This window comes from Stegostoma tigrinum, chromosome 17, assembly GCF_030684315.1.
Source record: "Stegostoma tigrinum isolate sSteTig4 chromosome 17, sSteTig4.hap1, whole genome shotgun sequence".
NCBI classification, from domain to species: domain Eukaryota; kingdom Metazoa; phylum Chordata; class Chondrichthyes; order Orectolobiformes; family Stegostomatidae; genus Stegostoma; species Stegostoma tigrinum.
The window spans coordinates 10,867,011-10,883,684 of NC_081370.1; the positions used below are offsets into that span (position 1 = coordinate 10,867,011).

Sequence of the window (16,674 nt, forward strand, 5' to 3'; positions counted from 1 at the left end):
TAAGCAAGGAGTCAGGAGGGCTAAAAGGAGTCATGAAAAGACATTGGCCAACGGGATTAAGGAAAATCCCAAGGCTTTTTATACATATATAAAGAGTAAGAGGGCAGCCAGGCAGAGGGTTGGCCCACTCAAGGACAGGAAAGGGAATTTATGTGTGGAGCCAGAGAAAATGGGCAAGGTATTAAATGAGTACTTTGCGTGAGTATTCACCATAGAGAAGGACTTGGTGGATGGTGAGTCTGGGGAAGGGTGTGTAGATACTTTGGGTCATGTTGAGATCAAAAGGGAGGAGGTATTGGGGATCTTGAAAAACATTAAGGTAGACAAGTACTCAGGGCCTGATGGGGATATACCCCCAGAATACTGAGAGAGGCAAGGGAGGAAATTGCTGGTGCCTTGAGGGAAATCTTTGTTCTTCACTGGCTACAGGGGAGGTCCCTGGGGATTGGAGAATAGCCAATGTTTTTCCTTTGTTTAAGAAAGGTGACAGGGATAATTCAGATAATTACAGGCCAGTGAGCCTTACATCACTGGTAGGGAAATTATTGGAGAGGATTCTTTGAGACAGGATTTATTCCCACCTGGAAATCAGTGGGTGTATTAGCAAGAGGCAACAAGGTTTTCTGAAGGGGACGTTGTGTCTCATTAACTTAGTTAAGTTTTTTGAGGAAGTGACAAAGATGATCGATGAGTATAGGGCAGTGGATGTTGTCTACATGGACTTCAGTAAGGCCTTTGACAAGGTCCCTCATGATAGGCTGATACAGAAGGTAAAGTCGTACAGGGTCAGAGGTGAGCTTGCATGATGGATAAAAACTGGCTCAGTCATAGAAGACAGAGGGTAGCAACGGAAGGGTGTGTTTCTGAATGGAGGGCTGTGGCTAGTTCTGTTCCTCAGGGGTCAGTGTTGGGACCTTTGCTGTTTGTAATATATATATAAATGATTTGGAGGAGAATGTAACTGGTCTGATTAGTAAGTTTGCCAATGACACAAAGGTTGCTGAAATTGTGGACAAGTGATTAGGACTGTCAAAGGATACAGCAGGATATAGATTGGTTGGTGACTTGAGCAGAGAGATGGTAGATGGTGTTGAATCTGGAAAAATGTGAGGTAATGCATATTGGAAGGCCTAATCCAGATGGAAAATATATAGTAAATGGCAGAACCCTTAAGAGTGCTATAGGCAGAAGGATCTGGGTGTACATGTACACAGGTCACTGAAAGTTGCAATGCAAGCAGAAAAGGTAGTCAGCAAGACATATGACATACTTGCCTTCATTGGCTGGGCTTTGATTTTAAAATTTGACGGGTAATGTTGCAACTTCAATTAGGTTAGGTTGCATTTGGAATATTATGTTCAGTTCTGGTCGCCACACTAGCAGAAGGATGTGGTGGCTTTGGAAAGGAGACAGAAAACATTTACCAGGATGTTGCAGGGTGTGGAGGGCATTAGCTATGAGGAGAGGACAGACTATTAGCATGGACAGACTGGACCGTCAGAAGCTATTTCCCAGGGTGGAAGAGTGGGTTACCAGGAGCCAGGGGTTTAAAGTGAGAGGGGCAAATTTTAAAGGTGATGTGCAAGGCAAGTTTTTTTACGCAGAGGGTGGTGGGTGCCTGGAACTCGCTGCCAGGGGAGGTAGTGGAAGCAGATACTATAGTGACTTTGAACAAGCACCTTGACAAATACATGAATAGGGTGGGAATAGAGGGATACGGTCCCCGGAAGGGTAAGGGGTTTTAGTTGTGACAGGCAGCATATTGGTGTTAGCTTGGAGGGCCAAAGGGCCTGTTCCTGTGCTGCAATTTTCTTTGTACTGTGGATAAGTAAACCAAGAACAGTGGCTGTTGCTAGTTCAGAGTCAGTCCCCTAAACTGCGGAGATACTAAATTTCCCATTCATATTGGTCAACCAAGGCTTTCCTGATTGGCCTAGTTTAACAACCCCAATAAAGGATCGCCTAGTCAACAGTCCACCTGATTCCAATGTCTACACCCCACTTGCTGTTCCTGCCCATCAAACAATTTTCTATCCATGGCTATATGCTACCTGCAACACTTTGGGCTCTGAAGACTTCATTTTTTATGAGATATCTTGTTGAATGCCTTCTGGAAGTCTAAATACATCAGATCAACTTGAGCCCCCTTTATCGACTCCAGCTGAAACTTCCTCAAAAATCTCCAATAAGTTAGCCGACAGAATTTTCCTTTCTTGAAGCCATGCTGACTGTGCTTGATTAGATTATGTTGTTCAAAATGTACTGCTATAACTTTCGTAATAATTGATTCCAACATTTTTCTGACAATTGATGGTCTATAGCTACCTACTTTCTGCCTCTCCCTTTTTGAGTAGGGGTGTCACATAGGATCCTCAGATGCAAACCACCAAGGCGAGCGTATTTATCCATTTTTAGCCCTGTTAGTTTGCATAATGCAATTTCTTTAGTGATGTTGATGGTACTTAATTACTTACCCCCGCCCTTATTCTTTTACAGTAGTAGGACGTTAGTATCTTCAACCATAAAAACTGACAGAAAATAGCTGTTTAAATTCTGTGCCATTTTTGTTCCCCATAACTATCACTGCAGATTCATTTTTAAGGGGCTTTTGTTCATTTTGACCTCTCTCCTCCATTTTATATGTTCAAAGAAGCTTTTATTATCAAGTTTTAAATTCTTCACCGCTTTTCAAGGCTAGTTTTCAGGGCTAAGACTGACTTTTGCCGACTTCTGTGACTTTCTTTCAACTTAATACTGTCTTCTAGGTTAGACATGATTAGTTTATCCCTCTGTTAGAATCTTTCCCCCTTGCTGGGATATATTTTTTGCTGAGAGTCATGACATATCTGCTTACATGTTGGCCGCTACCTGCTTTCCTGTTAATCCATCCAATCAGTACTCTGTAGTTACGCAGTTTTAAACTGGATGTTAAATTTGATATTGTTATGATCACTACTTCCTAAGGAATTTTTTACTCTGAGATAATTTATTAAACCTGCTTCATTGTCCATTACCACATCCAAGATATTGTCTTCCCTGATTGGCTGCATCATGTATTGATCTTGGAAACTAACCTGAATGCATGCTATGAATTTGTAATTGTAGTGACCGTTTCTAATTTGATTAACTCAATCAACATGAAAATTAAAATCATCCATAATTTTTGCTGTATTGTTTTTGTTTTTGTCTTCCAGCTCCAGTGGCTTCCATACTATAACAATTGTATTAGAGATTCATGTGGTTGTGAACTAGTTGGAGATTGCGATTGTCTCTGTGATGCTGTTGCAGCCTTTGCCAAGGCATGCTTAGATGCTGGCGTTTGCATTGATTGGAGAACACCTGACTTTTGTCGTAAGTTTTAAGAACAGTGTTTGAAAGACTTGCGATATATCAACATTTGGTTTTAATATTTTTGTGCTAAAATATATTAGGATATTTATATTACACAATATACTAGAATTTATGAATATTTTGATTGTGTTGGATATACAATAAGAAAAAATAGTTCAAACACATTTCTTAAAGATGTTAGTTTTTGTTAGTTTTTAAATGATAACCTCACTCAGCATAAGAGATTTTCTAATGGGAACCCATTGCATTTCGCATAATCTTGAAAATGACATGCAAGAGAAAATAGGAAATATAGATTGGAAACAATTAATCAAGCATTAGAAAGTTGCTTGCTTCAAACCATTGAAATATCTCCAGGAGGTTTATTGACCTGGAAGGTCTTATTTAGATACCTGCGCCTGACAGAGGTGTCTGGTACTTGTACACTGTATCAAGGAGTCTACTTCAACTATGAGAACAGCATAACCTACTATAGGAAGCATGATCACATATTTGAACATTTTGTCATTAGATCTTTCAATGAATGCTAGTGCAATTTTTCTCACTGTAGCCACAAGTATCTGATAGAAGGCTGTCAGTTTTTCTTCAGGGGCTGTGTGCAGTTTATTCATTTTTCAGTTAAAAATGGAGCATGAATTTTGGATGGTATAGTTTCCTGTCCCAAAGTATTGTCGCAAAATCTATCATTGCCAGTGCCAGGTGTTCCCCAGTCATTTAACGTTTTGGAATCTCAATTGATGGAGACGAGATTTTCTCCCTTCACTTGGGAGGAAATCCCTCTTGAAGGAGCTTCTAGACATCCAATTACCTTATAGCTCAGTAGATTTAGTAGCACTACTGGAAGTGGTGGTTACTTCTGGAATTGCATGAATTCTTAACAGTCTAGCCACAGCCACAAGACCAGATAGGTGTGGTTTTTTGCAGTAAGGAACGGAGGGTTAGTAATGGGGGTGTCTCCCTCTTACCGACCTAAGGCCCCAGTAAAGTGATCTGTTGAACTTTCCTCCACCCTCATTCCCTGACTCAAGATTGCAGTCAGACTGGAAACAGATCTAAAGTGAAAAACTGGCCTCTTAAGGATTTGTCAGTGTGATTGACATAACCTGTCCATCTGCTCCTCCCACCTCACTGACCAATCCCCACTACTGCCTACCTGCACTCACTTTCACCATCCCACCTACTTTCTCCAGCCCCACCCCTCCTCTATTTATTTCAGAGCTCCCTTCCCACTCCCCTGGTTTTGAAGAAGGGTCCCAACCTGACACATCAACTTTCTTGCTCTTCTGATGCTACCTGGCCTGCTGTGTTCCTCCAGCTCCACTCTGTGTTATCTCTGACTCCAGCATTGGCAGTTCTTACTATCTCAAAGTACTGGAATTTTCTCCCTAAAAGCATTAATGATCTACCTGCAGCACATGGAGTGTGGCTCACCAGTGAAACAACTCCACAGAGGCTGGTATCCCATCACCAAGTTATGAACAGTCGCTGACGTTGGTATTGCCTTTTTCAGAGTCAGACTTCAGAATATCAATCAGGGCTCCCTGATTAGACTAGGTTAACAGCTCCAATAAGGGAACTCACATTCTGATATCCAGCTGGCTGACCTCGTCACAATCACTACAACCACCTGACCCAGCCAAATACGTTCACATTCCACAAGTGAATAGAAAAAAATGATTTTGGATTTCATAGCTTATGAGTTGGTAGGAAGTTGAAGTGAAGTGTTTGATTGCTGTCTCGACAGGGTCATCTCCTGCCTGGGCCTCAGCAGGTGGCTGGTCTCCAGGAGTCTTCTGAGTGTCAACTGCCTGGGCTGTTTCTTCCTGGGTCGGCTGTGGAGCTGTAACAGTGAGATGCTCATCAGATCATTTTCCCTAATTCTCTCTCACAGAAGTTCCCACCAAGGTGTCTGCATTGGGCCAATGGGGCAGCAAGATGCAGCTTGCCAATGCTTCCTCTGAGGCCTCTGTACTCTTGACCTCAGAGTTCGAGTATAGTACTTCTAGTGGAGCCAGGATTTTTGAGGGTGTGCTTGTGGAAGATGTAAGATGTAAGAGAGAGATGACCTTGTGAACTGTAATTAGAAGTGATGCCTAATGACTGAGAGTGATAGTAGGTTATTGGGAGTGTTGGTGGTATGCAGAGAAGTACTTACATGTTTGCTGGGACATGGGCATTTCAGCATTCCCTAGGAGTGATCCAGCCTTTTCCTGTGCAGACTCAAAATTCTTTCCTCATAGGTTATGTGGCACAATTCCATCCATTCAACATCTATCTGTCCTGCTATGGACTGTCTTCCCTGCTTGTAAAAACAGTTGTTAGTAAGTGAGATGATATGGTGCACGTGGGCAAAAGGTGGTGAGATGTATCAAAGGACTAAGGAGGCAGCACACAGGGCATGCTAGGTTAGTAGTATATGAATTTGCATGAGGAGAGCAGGTGAGTGAAGATTTGCAGGCAACAGTGAAGATTTGCAGGCAGCATGAGCCTTGGTAGAAGGTATACAATGGCACTGATAGATTGGGTACGTAGTATAAAAAATAGCTATATGATACTTAGCTTGGCTGAGTGGAGGAAGTCACTGACTTTCTTGTGAAAATTTCTCTGCACCTGGAGACAGCACTGAGCTGGATGACAACCTCTAACCAGACTGGCAAAGTCTGATGATTTGGCTACCTTTAGTAAGGAAGAGGATGGCCCTCTTCTGTGCCACCTCATTGACCAGGACCTCCAGGTTCCTATTGGAGAATTGCAGTGCCGTCTTTCTCTTGTCCAACATCTTGTCGACATATCCTTAAGCCAGCAGGCAGTTTCAGAATGCTAGTGTTTATCTGAGTACACTGTGGAGTTTTAGAGATGGCACAGGTACAAGGGATGCATGTCTTTGGTGGATATTCAACAAATACTAAGTTATTGTGGGAAGGGGAACAGGGAAGATGGGGTGGAAATGAAGCATGGAAGACTCCATAGGGGAAGGTAATCTTTTAATGCAGCAATTTTGCTAAGATACAATGTGCAAACACTTGTGCCTTGTAGCAACAAATCCACCAAACGCAACTAGGACTTAGCCAAAAACAATTAAGTTCATAGATTGGTCCATGGAAGGAAACACTCTCCCAGCATCTAGTGTGGCAGTCCACCTCAAAATTTTATATGAGGCTTTCTAAACCTCAATGAGTACAGGCCCACCCTGCTCTAACATTGCATCTCATAATTTTATAGACTTCTATCCGGCCTCCACTCAGCCTCCCCAGCTGAACAGAAAACAACCCAAGATTTTCTAGCCGACCTTTATAGCTGATGGCCTCCAATCAAGGCAGCGTCCTGGTAAACCTCTTCTGCACCTTCCCCAGAGCATCCACATCATTCTTGTAATGTGGTGACAAGAACTGTAGGGAATACATAAGTGTAGCCTAACCAAAGTCTCTCAAATCTTCAACATGACCACCTGATTCTTGGACTTATTGCGACCAATAAAGGCAAGCATGCCATATGCCTTCTTTACACCCCCCACATCTACTTGTGTGGCCATTTTCAGGGAGCTATGGACTTGAACCTCAAGATCCCTCTGTACCTAAATGTTCTTCAGAGTCCTTCCATTAACTGTATACTTTTCCTTCATATTTGATCTCCCAACGTACAGCACCCCATTTAACTGGATTTAACTCCATCTGCCATTTCTCCACCATATCTGCAACTGATCTGTATCCTGCTGTATCCTTTGACAACTTTCTACACTACCCACAAATCCACCCATCTTTGCGTCATCTGCAAACTTACTAATCCACCCATCTTCGTTTTCATCAAAGTCATTTGTATATATCACAAACAACAGAGCTCCCATTACGGATCCCTACTGAATGCCACTAGTCACAGACGTCCAGCCTGAAAAACAGTCTTCAACTATTACCCTCTGTCTTCCATGGATAAGCCAATTCTGAATTCACAGGCCAAATCACCATGGATCCCATGCATCTTAAACTTCTGGATAAGCCTACCATGAGGGACCTTTTTGCAAGCCTAACTAAAATCCATGTAGACAAAATCCATTGCTTTACCCTCATTAATCACCTTTATCACCTCCTTGAAAAATTCAGTCAAGTTATTAAGACGTCACTTGCCCTCCACAAAGCATGCTGACGGTCCCTAACCAGGCCATACTTTCCTAAATGTGTGTCAATCATATCCCTAAGAATTGTATCCAATAGCTTCCTGGTTTATAGTTTCCTGGATTATCCTACTACCTTCTTGAACAGAGGAATGACATTAACTACTTGCCAATCCTCCGGGACCTCTCCAGTGGCTAGCAAGCATGCAAAGTTCTTGGTCAAGGCCCTCACAATCTCACCTCTTGTGTCACTTAAGAGCTTGGGGTAGATACCATCGGGTCCTGGCGACTTATCCACCTTAATGCTCTTCAAGAGATCCAGCACCACTTCTTTCTTGATCTGAAAATGCCCAAGCATATTAGTATGTCCCACACAAATCTCACTACCCTCCATATCATTCTTCTGGGTGAATGCCGATACAAAGTACTCATTTAGGATTTCACCCAAATCCTCTGCCTCTAAGGACAAGTTCCCTCCTTTATCCTTGAGTGGTCTTACTTTCTCCCTAATTATAATATGGGTAGAGGGATAAATTGGGAATGCAGCTCAGTGGACCCTATCCACAGGTTTGCTGAGATGATTATTGTGCTGATCTGTGTGCTGCTTTTCTATCTTTTTTCTCACGTACTGTCATCAGTTTACAGGATGCACAGGGTGGCTGGTTCCCACATTTAAATATTTTTGACTTATCAGTTAAAAATGATAGTGTACAGCAAATGGAAAAGGGAAATAAACTGGCTATTTTCAGTTTTGAGATGCTTTTTACTGCAGAGCAAAAACAGGTTCTTCGCTTCCAAAGGTCCAATGGCTTTTGCCGAAACATTCACATCCCCAAACTCTTCAGCTACTTACGAACCAATCACCTGGCTGTTGGCAGGCACAAGGTCTTTGTCATCAATAATTTGTCACTGATCCACAGACCAATCAACCACTTGTGGCCAGCCAAAGCTCTAGTTATACACAGCACTTGGCTCCAGCCAGTTGTAACCAGACTTCATTATTACTTGAACAAGCAGCAGTGAGTGTCAGGTTACTTGCTTTTAAAAAGTGCAGCAATCCTTAAAAACTCCTTGGTTTGTAAAGCAGTTCTTTCCCCACAGTCAACAATACAGAAAAATGAGAGATATGGTCTTTACGATATGATTTTCTAGTTGGCGCGTTATTAACTGCTTCATAATGGATCTAGTGTTTCTCACTGTAAGATGTTAGACTAACTGGTGTCCTGATTGCTATTTCCCTCTTTTCTTGAATTAAGGTCTTGTATTTACATTATTTTCAATCCACTGGGATTTCTACAAAATGAAAAAAAAATTGAATGATTACAATGACTGCATTCATTATCTGTGCAGCTACTTCCTGTAAGAACCTAGCATGCAGACAATTAGGTACAGGGTACCTGACAGCCTTCAGTCCCTATACTTTTCTAGAACTGTTTTACTTGATAATTGTGATTGTATAAAGTTCCTCCCTCATTTTTGTCCTTTTAATTTCAACTATTCTTGAGATACTTGCCGTCTCTTCTACTGTGGAAAAAATACAAGGGTTCATACTTCCCATTATTAATTCCATAGCTTTAAAAGGCTAACACTTATTTTAGTTTTTTTTAAAAAGTTCTTCAGCAGGAAATGGGCATTACTGGCATGGCCAGTATTTATTGCCCATCCCTATTTGTTTTTGAACCAAGTTGCTTGGTGGACCATTTCAAAGTTGGATTTAGAGTCAGTTACATTGTTGTGGTTGGAAGTCACATGTGAGTCTGAAAAAAAAATTACTTTCCCCAAAGCATGTTTGTATGTATGCAAGATCTTTTTTTACAACAGTCAGTGATCGTTACATGGTCGCCAACACTGAACTTGTTTTATATTTCAGTTGTTTCTTAAAATCAATGAACACAGTTTAAATTTCATCAGCTATGATAGTGGTGTTTGAACATTTGCCCATAGACCAGTAACCTGCTTCTAGATTACTAGCCCAGGGAAGTTACTACTATACACTGTCTTTCTGCGGAAACAGACTTGTGGAAGCTTCTACCTTTTGTTTATTTAATTTGATAATTTTCTCTTATACTTCAATATTACTCATTTTTAGTTATCCTTTGATGATTTCTAAAATTATTACAAACATTTGTACTTTATTAATAAAGATAAGTCCACATTCCAAGATATAATTCAAGTGAACTTTATCTGAACCACTTCTAATGTGTTTGCATTCTTTCTTAAATAAGGAGAACAGAACTGTGCACAGTTTTCCAGAAGATGCCTTACCAATTCTCTATACAACGATCGCAAAACATCTCTTGTTTTATATTTCATTCACCTTGTAATAAACAACAATTTGTGTTCTAAGGAAGGATGCTCCCAGTGACCTGGGAGGCCAAAACAAAGGCCCACTGTCTAAGGATACAAGTATGCCATTTAAGACTGGGATGAGGAGAAATTTCTTCAGCCAGAGGGCCGATGGAATTCTTTGTCACAGAAGGCTGTTGAGGGCAAAACATTGAACACTTTCAAGAAGAAATTAAGTATAGATCTCAGGGCTAAAGAAGTCAAAGGTCATTGGGAGAAAACAGGAACAGAGTACTAAGTTGGATGATTAGCTATGACCATAAAGAATGGCGGAGGAAGTTCGAAGGGGCAAATGGCCTACTCTTGCATTGATTTTCTCTGTTGTTATGGTTATAATTACCAGTTGTACCTGTGCACTAACTCTTTGTGATCCACGTACCAGGATTCTGTAATCTCTCTCTGTTTAAATAGTATCCTGCTTTTCTATTCTTCCTCCAACGTGGACAAATTTACATTTTTTAACTTTCTACTCTGTCAATATTTTGCCCACTCACTTAACATATGTTTGTTTTCAGATATATGTTCATTTGACATATCTTTCTTATCTAACTTTCTTATCTAACATTGCCTCATCAACAAATTAGCAACCTCAAATCTGTCCCTTTGTCCAAATTGCAAACGTGAAGCACTAACACTGATATCTTTGACATACCAATTCTCACACCCCAACAACTCAAATATGCCCATCTGTGCTTCCACTAGTCAACCAATCCTCATGTAAACATGATATTTTGTACATTATCAGCTCTTACTTTGCCTCTTACCTCTAAAGTGGCACTTTGTCAAAAATCTTTTGAAAATTTAAGTTTAGTATTTCCACCAGTTCTGTTTTATATGTATTACTAGTTTAAAAATTCTCCTTTTTTCCTCAAAAAATTCTGGTAAATTAGTGAAAGTGATTTCCCTTTCACAAAACTATGTCTGATTAAGATTTTCAAAGGACCCCTCTAAAACAACCTTAATAGATTTCTGCATTTCCCTGTTGCACTTGTTAGCTAACTGGCCCGTAGTTTTCTCCTCTCAATCTCATAGAAACATAAAAAAACAGGTGCAGGAGTAGGCCATTTGACCCTTAAGCCTGCAGCACCATTCAATATGATCATGGCTGTTCACATAATATGTGTGGAGCTGGAGAAACACAGCAGGTCAGGCAGCATCAGAGGAACAGGAAAGCTGATGTTTTGTGTCGGGACCCTTCTTCATTTCTGAGGAAGGATCCCAACCCGAAATGTGAGCTTTCCTGCTGTGTTCATCCAGCTCCACACTGTGTTATCTTTGACTCTGGCGTCAGCAGTTCTTACTATCTCCACGTAATTTCAGTATCCCATTCCTGCTTTTTCTCCATACCCCTTGATCCCTGGTCATGTCCAGCTCCCTCTTGAATATATCTAATGAACTAGCCCAAACAGCTTCCTGTTCACAACTCAGCGTGAAGAAATTCTTCCTCATCTCAGTTGTGAATAGATTATCCTTTATTCTTAGACTCGTTCTGTACTTCGCCAACACTAGGAACATTCTTCACTCATCTAGCCTGTCCAGGCTCATCAGGATTTTATATGTTTCTATGAGATTCTCCCTCGTTCTTCTAAATTCCAGTAAGTACGAGACCAGTCGATCCAATCTGTCTTCATTTTTCATCCCGGGAATCAATCTGGTGAACCTTTGCTTGACTCCCTCAATAGCAAGAATGTCCTTCCTCAAACTAGGAGACCAAAACTGCATGTAATACTCCAAGGGGTGGCCTCATCAAGGCCCTGTATAACTGCAGCAAGACATCCTTACTCTGATACTCAAATTGTCTCACTATGAAGGCCAGCATACCATTAATTTTCCTCACTACCTGCTACACGTGTGTACCAAACTTCAGCAACTGTTCCGCCAGCGATACCCAGGTCTCATTGTACCTCACCTTTTCTTAAACTGCTACCATTTAGACAATAATCTGCCTTCCTGTTTTGTGGACAAAGTTGTTAACATCACAGTTATATCCATTATATTGTATTTGCCAAGCATTTGCACACTCTGTCAGCCTGTCGAAGTCACCCTGCAACCTCATACCACACACTGCCACCCAGCTTAGTGTCATCTGCAAATATGGAGTTATGGCATTCAATTCCTTCGTCTGAATCATTAATGTATATTGTAAACAACTGAGGTCCCAGCACTGAACACTGCAAAACCCATTTGTCACTGTCTGCCTTTCTGGAAAGGACCAGTTTATTCCAACTCTGCTTTCTGTCTGTCAACCAGTTCTGTATCCATGTGAATACATTACCTCCACTACCATGAGCTTTAATTTTCCTTACTAGTCTCTTATGTTGAACCTTGTCAAAAGCCTTTTGAAAATCCAAACACACAACATTTACTGATCCACCCTTGTCCACTCTACTGATCACATCCTCAAAAAATTCCAGAAGATTCGTCATGCATGACTTCCCTTTAGTGAATCCATGCTGACTTGGACCGATTCTGTCACCACTTTCCAAATGCCAAATTGTTACATCCTTAATAATTGTCTCCAGCAATTTCCTACCACTGATGTCATACTGCTTGAATTCCAAAATCACCCAGCAATGCGCAAGCGGTTCAGTTATATAAATTATATAAACTCACCCCACTGATTATTTTTTTCTTTAATGTATCAACCTGTCCAGGCATGGTGTGAGATAAGATTAGATTCCCTACAGTGTGGAAACAGGCCCGTCGGCCCAACAAGTCCACACTGCCCTTTGGAGCATCCCACCCAGACCCATCTCCCTATAATCCACACATCCCTGAACACTATGGGCAATTTAGCATGGCCAATCCACCTAGCCTGCACATCTTTGGACTGTGGGAGGAAACCGGAGCAAACCCACGCATACACAGGGAGAATGTGCAAACTCTGCACAGACTGTTGCCTGAGGCTAGAATCAAACCCAGGTCCCTGGCGCTGTGAGGCTGCAGTGCTAACCACTGCGCCACTGTGCTGCCCTGGTATAGAGCTGGATGAGCACAGCAGGCCAAGCAGCATCAGAGGAGCAGGAAGGCTGACGTTTTGGGCCTAGACCCTTCTTCAGAAATGGGGGAGGGGAAGGGGGTTCTGAAATAAATATGGAGAGAGGGGGAGGTAGATAGAAGTTGGATAGAGGAGAAAATATGTGTAGGTGGGGAGTTAGGGAGGAATTAGGTCAGTCCAGGAAGGATGGACAGGTCAAGGGGGCGGGATGAGGTTAGTAGATATGAGATGGGGGCGGAGCCTGAGGTGGGACGAGGGGACAGGTGGGAGGAAGGACAAGTCAGGGAGGTGGGGATAAGCTGGGTTGGTTTTAGGATGTGGTAGGGGGAAAGGAGTTTTTGAAGCTCATCTGCCCCCTTGACCTGTCCATCCTCCCTGGACTGACCTATCTCCTCCCCAAAACCCCACCTACATTCATCTTTACTGGGTCCATGCCCACCTTTTTGACCTGTCTGTCTCTTCTCCACCTATCTTCTCCTCTGTCCATCTTCTATCCGCCTCCCCCTCTCCTTATTTATTTCAGAACTCCCGTCCCCTCCCCCATTTTTGAAAAAGGGTCTAGGCTGGAAATGTCAGCTTTCCTGCTCCTCTGATGCTGCTTGGCCTGCTGTGTTCATCCAGCTCTTCACCTTGTTATCTCAGATTCTCCAGCATCTGCAGTTCTTACTGTCTCAGGCATGTTGTAAGCAGGTGGGATTTGAACTCTTAGTTCCTAATTCAGAGATCAGGATACTGTCACTGTACCAAAGAGCTATAAGTATCCCATTGATAATGTTACTTCTTTTAACTTGTTTTTATAATTGAGCTGTTCAGAGATTATTACACACCTCTGGAGCAGGTGGGCCTCCTAATTCAGGGGTAAGCACACTACCACTGTGCCACAAGAGAGCCTAAAATTTTGCAGGAGCGATGTTTTGTAACCAAGCTATCCAGAGTCATTATTACACATCTTTGGAGCCTCAGACAGATCCTGTCTCATACATACACCGTCCCTCAAGCGTACAGACATACTCTCGCACAAATCCTTGCTCATATAGATACTGTCTCTCAAATGCATGCACACACACGCATTTTCTCTCCTCCCCCCCAACACACACACACACTCACTTTCGTTTTCCATCACACGCACACACGTACACTTGCCCCCTTCTCACGCGCCCATGCACATATACACACGCACATGCACACACACACAAACACAGAGTCTCTCTTTCTCCTTCACACACAGATACACATGCACACACTCACTCACACTCTCTCCCTCACACAAACACGCACACACTCACGTGTAAATCTGTGGTGTGAATTTGTTAGAACATAGAACATTACAGCACAGTACAGGCCCTTCGGCCCTCAATGTTGTGCTGACCCGTCATACAGATCTCAAGCCCATCTAACCTACACTATTCCATGTACGTCCATATGCTTGTCCAATGACGACTTAAATGTACCTAAAGTTGGCGAATCTACTACCGTTGCAGGCAAAACGTTCCATTCCCTTATTACTCTCTGAGTAAAGAAACTACCTCTGACATCTGTCCTGTATCTTTCACCCCTCAATTTAAAGCTGTGCCCCCTCATGCTCGCCATCACCATCCTAGGAAAAAGGCTCTCCCTATCCACCCTTTCTAACCCTCTGATTATTTTATATGTTTCAATTAAGTCACCTCTCAACCTTCTTCTCTCTAATGAAAACAGCCTCAAGTCCCTCAGCCTTTCCTCGTAAGACCTTCCCTCCATACCAGGCAACATCCTAGTAAATCTCCTCTGCACCCTTTCCAAAGCTTCCACATCCTTCTTATAATGCGGTGACCAGAACTGTACACAATACTCCAAGTGCGGCCGCACCAGAGTTTTGTACAGCTTCACCATAACCTCTTGGTTCCGGAACTCGATCCCTCTGTTAATAAAAGCTAAAACACTGTATGCCTTCTTAACAGCCCTGTCAACCTGGGTGGCAACTTTCAAGGATCTGTGTACATGGACACCGAGATCTCTCTGCTCATCTACACTACTAAGAATCTTACCATTAGCCCTGTACTTTGCCTTCCGGTTACTCCTACCAAAGTGCATCACCTCACACTTGTCTGCATTAAACTCCATTTTCCACCTCTCAGCCCAGCTCTGCAGCTTATCTATGTCTCTCTGCAACCTACAGCATCCTTTGTCACTATCCACAACTCCCCCTACCTTAGTGTCGTCTGCAAATTTACTAACCCATCCTTCTACGCCCTCATCCAGGTCATTTATAAAAATGACAAACAGCAGTGGACCCAACACCGACCCCTGTGGTACACCACTAGTAACTGGTCTCCAGACTGAACATTTCCCATCTACTACCACCCTCTGTCTTCTTTCAGCAAGCCAATTTCTGATCCAAACTGCTATATGTCCCACAATTCCATTCCTCCGCATTTTGTACAATAGTCTATTGTGGGAAACCTTATCGGACGCCTTGCTGAAATCCATATACACCACATCAACCGGTTTACTCCCATCTACCTGTTTGGTCACCTTCTCAAAGAACTCAATAAGGTTTGTGAGGCACGACCTTCCCTTCACAAAACCGTGCTGACTATCCCTAATCAATTTATTCTTTTCTAGATGATTATAAATCCTATCCCTTATAACCTTTTCCAACACTTTACCAACAACTGAGGTAAGGCTCACTGGTCTATCATTACCAGGGTTGTCTCTACTCCCCTTCTTGAACAGGGGAACCACATTTGCTATCCTCCAGTCATCTGGCACTATTCCTGTAGACAATGACGAGTATTTGCAGATACACTCTCTCCCTGCCTCACATATACTCTCTCTCTTTCCCTCCTCTGACACTCTCTCACTCTCACACACTCACTCTCCCTCTCCATCTTTCTCTCTCTCTCTCTCACACACACACACACACACACACACACAAAGTAAATCTATGGGGTGAATTTGTGTTTGCAGATACGCTCTCTCTTTCTCCCTGCCTCTCTCACTCTCTCTCTCTCTCTCTCTCTCTCTCTCTCTCTCTCTCTTCTCTGATACTCTCTCACTCACACACACTCATTCTCCCTATCTCTCTCTCTCTCTCCCCTTACACACACAGGCACACACTCACTCTCTCTCTCCCTCACAGACACACATGTAAATCTATGGCATACATTTGTATTTGCAGATGCATTCTACTTTGTTCACAAAGCACACAATTTATAGACAGTCAATATGGCGTTTCATATATTCCTACCTTGGAAATAAAACCAGTCTGACTCCAAACCAAAACATAAACAGATTTGAAACAAGGCCTGACACTTAACATGCATTGTCTGACCTAAAACGTCATCTTTTCTTTACATTGATAAAACCTTTAATTCTCTCAGGGCAGTGACTTGAATGAAATTTTAGGATTTACTATAGTATTAATCAATTAAAACCTTCTAACTGATTAAAGATTTAACAGCATCTTAAGTTAGTTCAATACATCCACATCAGTGGTGTGACCCTTTGATCTTTTACTTATAAATTCTGTGTCTGATTCCAACTCTCCCTCTAATGCCTGAAGAACAAGTGAGGCTCCAAAATCTTGTGTTTTCAAATAAACCTGTTTGACTGTAACCGGGTATAACAAGGTGTAGAGCTGGATGAACACAGCAGGCCAAGCAGCATCAGAGGAGCAGGAAGTCTGACATTTCGGGCCGAGACCCTTTTTCAGAAAATGTAACCTGGTGTAACCCAACTGTAACTTGATGTTGTGTGATACTTGTACAGCAGCTTTTTCTTCAGTTTTTGTTTTGAGTGCCTCATTTGGGTATGTTTGCTCTGTGTAAACGTGCACAAATAGATTTATAGACACTCACATTTGCACTACAGATTCTGAGATGCCTTTTGT

The 16,674-nt window shown here is 42.2% G+C and overlaps 1 protein-coding gene across 1 annotated transcript in view; it reads left to right on the forward strand.

Annotated features, from left to right (window-relative positions):
- The window catches only part of LOC132210692 (mucin-6-like), a 149,807-nt gene extending 146,445 nt beyond the window's left edge, over positions 1 to 3,362 (forward strand). Inside the window, exon 13 of the mRNA XM_059652221.1 lies at positions 3,195 to 3,362. Coding sequence (XP_059508204.1) covers positions 3,195 to 3,362 — 168 coding nt within the window. The remainder of the gene's footprint in view (positions 1 to 3,194) is intronic.
- Positions 3,363 to 16,674: the final 13,312 nt, after the last annotated feature.